A 13021-nucleotide genomic window follows, 5' to 3' on the forward strand; every position below is an offset into this window, starting at 1 on the left:
GAGCACGTGACTGGTCTATTGTAGGTGTAGAGCACGTGACTGGTCTATTGTAGGTGTAGAGCACGTGACTGGTCTGTGCAGGTGTTGGTCAGGTGTAGAGCACGTGACTGGTCTATTGTAGGTGTAGAGCACGTGACTGGTCTGTTGCAGGTGCAGAGCACGTGACTGGTCTGTTGCAGGTGTAGAGCACGTGACTGGTCTGTTGCAGGTGTAGAGCACGTGACTGGTCTGTTGCAGGTGTAGAGCACGTGACTGGTCTATTGTAGGTGTAGAGCTTTTAAATTAGAAGCAATACCAATGGGCTTACTTATAAGATATTTTGTCAAGTTATGAAATCTACAATACAGTACTCTGGTTTCATACCAAAGTGTGAGATAATGGTTTTCCACGTAATAGACGACACATTAACACAACCTACAGTTCTGATAAACTCAAGCTGACACTATCTATGGTCACACATCCGTTAGATAAGAGGTGTGACTGTACACTTAATCTCAGTTAATATGTCGTAAGGAGACAATATAACTGTTATTGGCAAATGTGACCACTGAATTCTATATTGTATTAATGAATAGAATCCCTGGTATACGAAGCAATGAAGAAACTGCAGGCAAAAAGCTCCACACATTGCTGATCCAGGTATTAATTAAACTGTTAGGCAGAAGTCCTGCAACTTGCCCCGAGGACCTACCTCACCCAACACCAGAATTAGTGACCGCGTTAAGCTGATTGCACCTTACCACCCAGGTTCAGGAGACCACCTGATGAATTAGTGACCAACTGACAAATTTGATAAGTAAGCGTGCAGCAAATAGACAACGAAAACTAAGTAAATTTTCTATAATACTGTATTCTGCAGCAGACGGTGAAACTTAACCATAACACCGCCATCAACAATTTATTTTGTTGATTATATGTATCAAAGATTTCTCTCGAGTCATCAGTTTTGTAAATAATTATTTAAACTCGAATTATACCTAAAGTAGTAGGTTATGTAGATTAGGTTTGAAGTTAATCATTAATATGTATTGTGATTATTTACAATTTGACACGATCTATGGCGTCAGAAAAAAAATACATATAAGTTATGATTATTTGGCAATTATCCCTGTGTAGGTGAACATACATACACTTGGTTCATTCATTCTTGCAAAATTTTCAAACAAGTTGGTTTAAGAATTGTGTGAGATTTGCCATTATTTTTATTGTTATACACAGAAATAAAAAATAAAAATATCAAAATAAAACACATCTTACCTCACTAGTGGCCATATTGGTGACTCGTTCGCTAGTACTGTACTGTATACAGTTTAAACACAAGTAAGTAGATGTTGGTGTTTCTTCCTTCAGTTGAGTTAATCCTCACACACGATTGTTCTTATTGTGTTGCGGTTATCACTCACTGTGTAATTATTCTAAACACAAGTCTAGCAAAATAATGTAAACTGAAAACAACAGTGAAAATATTACGAATAAGACAACATTTAAAGGTTATTAAAAATACAATTACAATATATATATATATATACAAACAGTACATATAGAGGTTTGGGTAGTAGGGGTAACCGGTTTGAAAGGAACTCAAACCTGTCTTTCTCTCGCCTCCACAGATAAGACCAACACGAGAGCAATAGAGCACTGTATGTTTCGACCGTAACCTGCTGCCTTTTTCAGCAGTGGGACAAGAACAATAACAGAGGGAGGTTTTATAGGGTGACCATTCTCCGCCATAGATGTTGAAATTTGGATACTTTTAATAAAAACATAAAAAACAAATATTTTAAAACTACAATTAGATTTGTACATTATGGATGGTTCATTCCAGTTAACGAAATCCAGTTCCCTAACATGTTTAAATACAACTGAATTATTTGGGGCATATCTTAGGAATTTTTATGATCTGTTGACCAAGCAGAGATAAGTTCCTCCGTCTGACCAACATGTACTTCATCACAACCAAGGTTCACAACAATTACACGGTATGGTATACAGTAATTATACACCAGGTATGACCTCACGTTTTATTTGTTAGATGAGCATTAACAATATATTTTTTTCCATATTGTTGGGGTAACTGAAAACTACCGATATAGTAATTTGTTGTTTGGGTAATTTATCAAGGAGCGTGTGGGTTGATTGTAAAATAGTTGATAAGTATATTTTTTGAGGGTGGGGGGGGGTGTATGGGTAATGGAAGCCGAGATATTGTAAAAGTTTGCTGTAGACGCACTCAACGCTTACCTAAAACCCTACTTTGGAACCTGTTATAAGATACAGGTGGCTGATGAGCGACGGTAACCAGTCAGCGGCGCCATCCAGTCTTAAAAAACTACACACACACACACACACTCCAAGCATTACCTCTAGTACTACACTGGTTAACACAGACATTTATAGCATTGAAACTTCTTCGCCATTGATCGTTCTGTTAGCTGCTTGGGCGCTTGCCATGTCTGTTACGCACTGTTGGAATGCACTGGCTCCGGAATGTATCTGAGCCTGCGCCAGTGTTGGCTACGTCCGGTCTTGAATGAGTCCACACTCTGTTTCGACACAACACTTTCTGGTCCACACACACACACACACACACACTTTAGTTAACAAGTACTGTAGTAGTTCATGGGGTCGTCTGGGCCTTTGCAATGGTCACATTTAGAGAAAAATAAATTAATGTACGATTCTCAACATGGGTTTACAAAGAGAAATCCTTGTCTAACAAATCTGCTGACGTTTTTTAGGAAGGTCTTCGAGGGAGCAGATAATGACGAAAATTATGATGTTATTTACTTAGACTTTAGCAAAGCGTTTGACAGAGTACCGCATCTGAGGCTTCTGAGAAAAGCTAAGGCTCATGATATCGAGGGGAAAGTTTTAAACTGGATAAAATCATGGCTTACCGATAGAACATAAGAGGGTCAACGTAGATGGTGTTAAATCTGAGTGGGTCTGTGTAACCAGCGGGGTTCCCCAGTTCAGTACTGGGTCCACTCTTGTTCAAATCTACATAAACGATCTAGATACTGGGATCAGCAGTGACATAGCAAGTTTGTGGATGACACCAAAATAGGGCGGCAGACTAATTCAGGGCAGGATGCAAATGCACTACAAGAGGATTTAAATAAACTGCAAGAGTGGTCAGAAAAATGGCAAATGAAATTCAATACCAGCAAGTGCAGCGTACTTAATATTGGAAGAACAAATACTGTCAATGTATACAGCCTTAACAACATCAACCTTGAGAAGTCGACTTGTGAAAGAGACTTAGGGGTACTTGTAAGCCCAGACCTACGGCCTAGAAAACGGTGCGTTAATGTTCGAAATAAGGCAAACAGAGTATTAAGTTTTATATCTAGAAGTGTAAGTAATAAGAGTGCGGAGGTCATATTGCAACTATATCTTGCGCTAGTCAGGCCGCAACTCGATTATGCTGTTCAGTTCTGGTGCAGCGAAGAATGACGAAAATGATTCCGGGACTTAGAAACCTTCCATATCAAGATAGATTAAAGAAACTAAACTTGCATTCCCTAGAAAGACGAAGAGTGCGGGGAGATATGATAGAAGTATTTAAGTGGGTGAAAGGAATCAATAAAGGAGATATAGATAAAGTTCTTATAATATCCGAACAGGATAGGACTCGCAGCAACGGATTTAAGTTGGATAAGTTTAGGTTTAGGAGGGAGATAGGAAGGAACTGGTTCACAAATAAGGTGGTAGACGAGTGGGAAAAAGCTTAGGAACTTTTCAGTAAGTGCTAGAAAGCTGGAAAGTTTTAAAAGGAGGCTACATAGATTCATGGACGATATACAGTAGAGTGGTTGTAACTCAAGACAGGAGCTACCATGCACAGGCCAACCGGCCTATTGCAGACTCCTTATTTTCTTATGTTCTTAAGTAATTTTTCTTAGTCCAAAGAGTCAAGGCAGCTGAAGTTAAGCCACTAACCTCAGCTTTGACCTGAGGACATGTTAACTACTCGAGTCCCACACCCAAGGTATGGCTCCTTTGTTCACGAAATGGCAGACTTCCAGGCTGACAACGAGGCAAGAATGAATTTTGACGAATTTGATGACAGGACAAAGTTATGATTTACCTTCAAAGAGACGAACGGTGATTAAAAATGGAGCAACCAAGGTGCTTGTACCATTTTGAACCATCTACAGTATGCCCTTGAGTCAGCTTTCTCTTCAGTGGTGTGTATAAATCTAATTTATCATAACTTTATTTCAGTTTTCAACTTAGAAAACCTTTTGTTGTGTACCGTAACCACATACTGTACACCCCAGGAACAGACGGTTAATCACTTGCTCATGTACGCTTGGACTGGCTAGTCTTGTGTAGGTTATTTGTGATATTATTAGATATTGCAGTTACAACTTGTTTTTACACAGTTGAATAATTAAACTAAATATATAAATAGTAACGAATATCAGTTCATGTAGTTGAGGAGTCTAAGAATAAACTGACATATTATACAGCATATTATACTATAACATATCGGGTTTATTATAAGACCACATTCATATGACCAGATTTTCTGTATTAAATTTACGAAATTATATATATATATATATATATATATATATATATATATATATATATATATATATATATATATATATATATATATATATATATATATATATATATATATATATATATATATATATATATAATCAACAGTACAAATAAAGTTTAGCATTAATATTCAGTGGTACAGTCAGCAGAGGCCAACTGTGCCCCAGGCATGAACGCACGACCTTGAGCCAGCCAGTCCACCTAGCCAGCCACACTCAGTTCTTGTCCTTGGAGCTTCACTGGCTTCCTCAGCTATTATTTGGAACACTACGATTAAAATCAATAAAATTAAGAATCACATATTGTACCCCTTAAATACTTAATTCACATAGAACGACAGCTTTTGTGTGTTTTAAGGTGTTTTAACTTGAAGGTTATAAAGCACAATTTGTTAGTTATTATTACGTGTGATAAGGTAAGCGCCTTATTGGATAAAGCGTGTGGCTTCGAAATTAGTTTATTAACAGATTTGCATATGATAATTATATACACAGCCTGAAATATTGTTTGCTCGTCAATTACTTAATTAGCACCTTATAGTTTATTACATCTTACGGCCATACAGAGAACATCACCCGCGCTCTGATTCGCTATAGAGAGATCACCCGAGCTCTGATTGAGTATAAAGAGCACATCAGTCGTGCTCTGATTGGTTCATTGTTTTTTTTTTGTCATCACTATGAATGTGCTTACTGGTTTAATTACTAACAAATGAAAGGGGGTGTAATTAAAGGCGACAAGTTACAGTTTTTATGATTATAAGATTACACCAAACACAAACTATACTAAATATTTTGTTAACATGAAACACATCCCTCTTAGGATATCAAAAATACATTATCGGTGTACGTAGTTGTGTTAATTTATTTATATTTTCATCGCATCTTTTAAAAAATTATTTCATGATCTGGAAATTGTGTCGGTGCCAAGAGTGTGTTTACGTGTACCAGCTGATGTGTTTATGTGGTAATATAGACCGTGAGCAGGTCAGAGGCGCGCTCAGTCGAAGCATAAAGCCTTCAATCACTTAACGAATTCAATATTAAGGACACTATGGAGGCGTGAAGATGGCAGTTATGCTGACTCTGATCTTAATGACTGGAAATTAACATACGAGAGTCCTATATTGAAAAAAGGGTGATTATCAGTGATGATTTAGAGGCCTGTAGGACTAACTTGTATAATATATAAATTGTTGGAGAGTATTACACGCGATGCCATGGTGGACCGTCTACATTGGAACAGCCTGGTGAAGGAACGCCAGCTTGTGTTTGACGCAGCTACTGGAGGTATGGTCAGAACACGGTGGTAATACTGACATTATATACCTTAACTTTACCAAGGCATTTAACAGTATTCTTAAAAGACTGAAAATTAATTTGAAAGTACACGGAATATAGAAAAATGTCCTACAATATATCGGTGAATTTTCTCTGAGATTGTGAACAATGTTTGTGATTGGTGGCGGCAAGGAATCGTCTGTGTACAGTAGGCTGGCTAGAACTGGTCTCCACCCATGTCCTGTGGCAGTAACCCAAACCAGATTTCTGTCATGTGGGCCTGAAACAAGAACACATTCCCCTGTAGTAGTTTAAAGTCGACCATTTGTTACGAAGCAGCCTCATAGTTCACCACGACCCCCCCCCCCAATACAAGTTGCCTCCATTACTAGTGATGATCATACCTGGCGCCATTACACTTTTATTCATAACACTATATATGGCTTGAGACACACACACTTGTATTAACAATTGTTCTCCAATATACACCACCACCACACCATATCACAGACCTACACCATCACCACCACAGACCTACACCACCACACCACACACCTACACCACCACACCACACACCTACACCACCACACCACACACCTACACCACCACACCACACACCTACACCACACACAGGCCTACACACACACACCATCACCACCACACCACACACCTACACCATCACACCACACACCTACACCATCACACCACACACCTACACCATCACACCACAGACCGACACCATCATCACCACCACACACCTACACCACACCACACACCTACACCACCACACCACACACACCACCACCACACCACACACTACACCATCACACCACAGACCGACACCATCATCACACCACAGACCTACACCATCACCACCACACCACAGACCTACACCATCCCACCACACCACAGACACACCATCACCACCACACCACAGACCCACCATCACCCACCACACCACAGACCTACACCACACACCATCACCACCCCACCACACACCTACACCTTCACACCACACACCTACACCATCACACCACAGACCGACACCATCATCACCACACCACACACCTACACCACACACCCATCACACCACACACCTACACCATCACACCACAGACCGACACCATCATCACCACACCACACACCACACCACCACCACACACAGACCTACACCACCACCACACCACAGACCTACACCACCACACCACAGACCTACACCATCACACCACAGACCGACACCATCACCACCACACCACAGACCTACACCACCACCACCACACCACAGACCTACACCACCACCACCACACCACAGACCTACACCATCACCACCACACCACAGACCTACACCACACCTCTCACCTACAGTAGTGTGGTGGCTTATCTTTATTAATTAAAGACTCTGGTGGTGTCATAGTCACCTTGACAGTATTTGAAAGTCAACCACTGTCACTCACTCACTCACTCACTCGAACCGTGAAGTATATTAAGTATTACGTCACCATGGCAACAGTTGCTCACCTACACGAACCTACCATGGCAACATCATGGCCAAAGTCGACGCCTCATGAACAGTACCTGCGTTACCTTGCGTTAATTTATGCATAACTCAAGGCTAGGACGGCTGGCCATGGGTAATTATGTACTTGTAATAATGTAATTGTAAAGCATTGCGAAGGAGGACCGAGTAGAAAGCAGCCTTCTCGTGGTCAGTCGCGGCCTAGGTATAATTAGGGGGGAGGGAAGGAGGGAAAGTAAATGGGGAGGGCTGGAATGTTGTTTCTCTATGGTGAAGGACACAGGTAAGGAGGACGTGTACCTCTCTACCACCTCAAGACGCCCTGTGTGTGTGTGTGTGTGTGTGTGTGTGTGTGTGTGTGTGAAATCAAACAACACATCCCCATCACAGAGACAACATTACCTGCGACACTTCTTTCTAACTTTAGCCACATGAAAAATTGAAAAAGTAAACTGAGAACTCAAATCAAATCAAATAATAGTAGAGGCCAAATAAAAACGAATCTTAGACATGAAGACACTTGAGAACTTTGTATAAATGTGGTTCCTTCACAGACACCAATTTAGGCACAACTTATAACCTTGACTTATAATATTCCTCTCACCCCAAGACCACGACGACCAGTCCTTGTCACCCCAAGACCACGACGACCAGTCCTTGTCACCCAGACCACGACGACCAGGCCTTGTCACCCCAAGACCACGACGACCAGTCTTTGTCACCCCAAGACCACGACGACCAGTCCTTGTTACCCCAAGACCATGACGACCAGTCCTTGTCACCCCAAGACCAGTCCTTGTCACCCCAAGACCACGACGACCATGTCTTGTCACCCCAAGACCACGACGACCAGTCCTTGACACCTCAAGACCACGACGACCAGTCCTTGTCACCCCAAGACCACGACGACCAGTTCTTGTCACCCCAAGACCACGACGACCAATCCTTGTCACCCCAAAACCACGACGACCAGTTCTTGTCACCCCAAGATCACGACGACCAGTCCTTGTCACCTCGCTAGAGGAAAGGTCACGACTGCTTAGCTCTGCTCCCGGGGATAATTATCAGATATGGCTAGTGCTACTGGTGAACGGGGTTACGCCCTTCTGTGGACCGAGTTAGAGAGTACCAATGAAAAAAACCTGAAATTAGAGTTAAAAATCCTGAAATTAAAGGAAGAGATAGCAAGGATGAAGGAAGAAACGAGACGAGGAAAGCCGGTGAAGGACGATAACTCTGGGGAATGGAAGGTTGTAAGGAGAGGGACGACCAAACTGGTGGTGAAGAAACACACCAAGGATACGACAACAACGACAACAACAGCTAGGTGTACCAACTGGTTCAGTATCTTGATAGAAGAATTGGACGTTAGTACAGTCAGGGAGAGGGCTGACAAGGAAGGTATAAAAACTTTAATTGTTGGTGACTCACAGGTAAGGTACTTGGACAGAGCCTTTTGTGGTAAAAATAAAATAGGATGAGGGTGTGTTTGCCAGGAGCTGGGGTGGGGGATATAGTTGACAGGATGGACAATATCTTGTCTGGTAATGGGAACAAACTCATTATCTGCCTCAGTGCAGGAGGCAATGATATTGGCCGGTGTAGGAGTAAAGAGCTTCTTGATAAGTTCAAGACAGCTATAGATCGTATTAGGGCTAAGGGAGGGATCCCTATCATATGTGGTGTCCTGCCTAGGAGGAGAGTTGGAAGTGAATGGTTGTCAAGGGCAGTTGGTGTCAACGGCCGTCTTGACGGATATTGCAAGTCAATATCAGTCCCATTCATTGACAACTGGGACAACTTCTATGGCAGAAGGGACCTTTATGCTAGGGATGGGGTGCACCTGTCTCGGGATGGGGTGGCAACCCTGGCTGGGGCTCTAGAGGGGGCAGTTCAAAAGATATCGAAGTCTTTAAACTGCTAGGGGAACATATGGGCACGGGGGTGGAGGAGACTGCAGTGGGAGCGAGTTAACAAAGTGAAAGATTACAGGGAAATAGTGTTAGGAATGATGACAAAACTACATTAGACAGGGAGTTTAAACCTAAACTCGGTAAAGGGAGGACTCAGAACACGACTAACTTAAATGTCTACTACGCGAACAGTAGAAGTATGAGAAACAAAATGGATGATATTAGGGCCTTGGTATGTACCGAAAAAATCGATATAATAGCATTCACTGAAACATGGATCAACCTAGACTCATGTAAGTTACCTGTCGAATACCAAATTACGGATTACAAATTGTTCCATACCGATAGGCTGTCCAGGAAAGGAGGCAGAGTAGCCATCTATGTCAGGGATAATCTGAAGTGCAAAATAAATAAGGAAATAAAAACTGAGCGGAATATAGAAACAATTTGGATAGAATTAATCGACGGTAAGGAAAAATTAATCATAGGAGTAATATATAGACCTCCCAATCTTGTTAGAGTTAATGAGCGACTTATCTGGGATGAAATGCGCAGGGCTTCCATATACAACAAAGCCTGTAAAGTAGGCGATTTTAACCTTGGCCAAATAGATTGGACTGACCTTACGGGTAACTCAGTATCAGAGGATTTCCTCGAAACGATCCAGGACTGTTTCCTAAGTCAACATATAACCGAACCCACCCGGGGTAATAATATACTCGATTTAGTTCTGTCGAACAGAGAAAACCTCATTGGCAATGTCGAGGTAGGCAACGAACTTACAAACAGGGATCACAAAGAAATTAGATTCCAGTTAGATTTTCAGGTCAGATGTAAAGGGAATTCCATTAAAGTCCCAGATTTCAGAAGGGCAAACTTTGATAGCTTAAAGAGGCAGCTGAGGGAGGGGGTGTCGCGCTTGGGTGCGAGCCTGACAGATGACACCGACCTGATAGCGAGATCTGAGATTGTCGAGTTCCACGACAATTTAAATAATGAGTTACTTAATGCACAAAGGCAGAACATACCATACAAAAAACTCAGATCAGACAACAATGACCCTAAATGGATAAATAATTATTTAAAGAACATTATTGGCCAAAGGAAGGCTATAGGTAGAAGGATTAATTGTGGCGAAATTTACCTCCGGGAGTATTATAAGGTACTGGCCGGTAGGGTTAAGACCGAGATAAGAAAAGCGAAGAGGAATTATGAGCTGAAGATGGCAGGGGAGGCAAAAACAAACCCCAAAGGATTCTACCGAATGTATCAAACTAAAACACGAGATAAGATTGGACCAATACCTTCAGATACCGGCGAGCTAACTGATAACGACGGAGAAATGAGCAATAATCTGAATAAATATTTTTCAACAGTTTTCACCACCGAAAATTTAAACATGATACCCGAGGCACCGACTCTATTCAGAGATAGTGAAGAAAACAAATTAAGCGAGATAGTAGTGACTAGTAACGATGTTAGTAAGCAAATAGACAAACTAAAGCCTAATAAGTCACCTGGTCCCGATGAGATATTTGCCAGAGTATTAAAGGAATGTAAGGAAGAGCTTAGTATTCCCTTAGCAAAATTGTTCAACATGTCATTAAAAACAGGTGTAGTACCAGAATCCTGGAGGATAGCGAATGTAATACCGATTTTCAAGAAGGGAGATAGATCACTATCCTCTAACTACAGCCCAATCAGTCGAACATCAATAGTAGGTAAATTACTAGAATCAATTATTTCAAACTCTATTCGAAACCACCTGGAGAAGCACAAGTTGATCAATGATTCCCAACATGGCTTCACAAGCGGGAGTTCATGTCTAACTAATCTATTAACATTCTTTTCATCAGTTTTCGAATCGGTGGACGAGGGGCACAATTATGATGTGGTATACCTCGACTTTAGCAAAGCCTTCGACAGAGTCCCCCACGAAAGACTAATTATAAAGGTAGAAGCGCATGGCATCAAAGGTAATATCCTTAAATGGATTAGGGCGAGGTTACGGGACAGGAAACAGCGAGTGAGCATAAACGGCACTAAATCGCATTGGAGCAACGTCACTAGTGGAGTTCCCCAAGGTTCAATACTTGGACCATTATTATTTATTATATACATAAACGACATAGATATCGGCATAGACAGCAACAGAAGTAAATTTGCTGATGACACTAAAATAGGACGTGTAATTAATTATGACGAGGACTCTGCAAAACTACAGGAAGATCTAAAAAAAATTTCGAATGGTCAGAAAAATGGCAGATGAAATTTAATGTGGACAAATGTAAAGTACTCAGTATAGGTGATGTAAACAGGGAAACCAGTTACCAGATGAACCACGGTGCCATTGTGGAATCCGACTGCGAGGGAGATTTAGGAGTAATGATAAGTAGGAATCTTAAGCCAAGTAAACCATGTGTTTTTGCTCGTAACAAGGGTAATAAAGTACTTGGGTTCATAGAAAGGAGTGTTAGTTACAAGACTAGCGAGGTCATCTTAAAATTATATCTAGCGCTTGTGAGACCTCACCTGGATTACGCAGTTCAGTTCTGGTCACCGTATTACAGAATGGATATAGAATCCTTGGAAAGAATCCAGAGGAGAATGACAAGATTAATCCCGGGCATTAGGAACCTTGAATACAGAAACAGGTTAAAGCATCTTAATTTGCACTCCCTCGAGAGACGTAGAGTGAGGGGCGACATGATAGAGGTGTATAAATGGAAGTCAGGGTTAAACAAAGGGGACATTACAAAGGTACTCAAACTATCCAACCAGGAGCGAACTCGTAACAATGGTTTTAAATTAGACAAATTTAGATTTCGGCGTGAAATAGGTAAACACTGGTTTGGAAAGAGTAGTGGATGAATGGAACAAGTTACCAAATATCATCATTAACTCGAATACGCTGGATAGCTTCAAACATAGGTTGGATGCTTATATGAGCAATAGGGGTTGGGTATAAACGGGACTGCTCAGCATGGGTCAATAGGGCCGCTGCAGTTTCCTCCATTCTTATGTTCATATGGTAAGACCACGACGACCAGTTCTTGTCACCCCAAGACCACGACGACCAGTTCTTGTCACCCCAAGACCACGACGACCAGTTCTTGTCACCCCAAGACCACGACGACCAGTTCTTGTCACCCCAAGTTAGCAAGGGTACAACACGGGGTACAGACTGTAGGAGTAAAGCTCTCAGTAATACAGTACCGGACATAATTATAATTCCTGTATATAATTAATAAATGTCGAGATGTTCCAAATTAAACATTTAATTGTAACTAAACGTTTAAAGACGGAATGACTAAAATGTGTGGGTCACACCATCTAGTCGTTGGTTTCATAAACCAAGTGTGGGCCACACCATGTAGACACTGTTCTCATTAACACAAGTGTGGGCCACACCATGTAGACACTGTTCTCATTAACACAAGTGTGGGCCACACCATGTAGACACTTTTCTCATTAACAAAAGTGTGGGCCACACCATGTAGACACTGTTCTCATTAACACAAGTGAAGCGTGGGCCACACCATGTAGACACTGTTCTCATTAACACAAGCGTGGGCCACACCAAATAGACACTGTTCTCACTAACACAAGTGAAGCGTGGGCCACACCATGTAGACACTGTTCTCAGCAACAAAGTGTGGGCCACACCATGTAGGTAATGTTTTTACTAGCGCTAGCGTGGGCCACACCATGTAGACACTTCTCAATAACAAGAGTGG

The 13021-nt window shown here is 41.5% G+C and overlaps 1 protein-coding gene across 5 annotated transcripts in view; it reads right to left on the reverse strand.

Annotated features, from left to right (window-relative positions):
• LOC121859499 (hexokinase type 2-like) overlaps window positions 1–13021 on the reverse strand; it is a 54994-nt gene that overhangs the window by 22391 nt on the left and 19582 nt on the right. For 3 of the 5 annotated variants that reach the window (XM_042356345.1, XM_042356347.1, XM_042356346.1), the window contains exon 2: window positions 1258–1445. The exons of the other annotated variants lie outside the window; for them this stretch is intronic. In XM_042356345.1, the coding sequence (XP_042212279.1) occupies window positions 1258–1272 (15 nt within the window). In that variant the 5' untranslated portion in view covers window positions 1273–1445. The remainder of the gene's footprint in view (window positions 1–1257; window positions 1446–13021) is intronic. 5 annotated transcript variants of the gene reach the window in all.

Source organism: Homarus americanus, unplaced genomic scaffold, assembly GCF_018991925.1.
Source record: "Homarus americanus isolate GMGI-L3 unplaced genomic scaffold, GMGI_Hamer_2.0 scaffold7626, whole genome shotgun sequence".
In the NCBI taxonomy this organism is placed as follows: Eukaryota; Metazoa; Arthropoda; class Malacostraca; order Decapoda; family Nephropidae; genus Homarus; species Homarus americanus.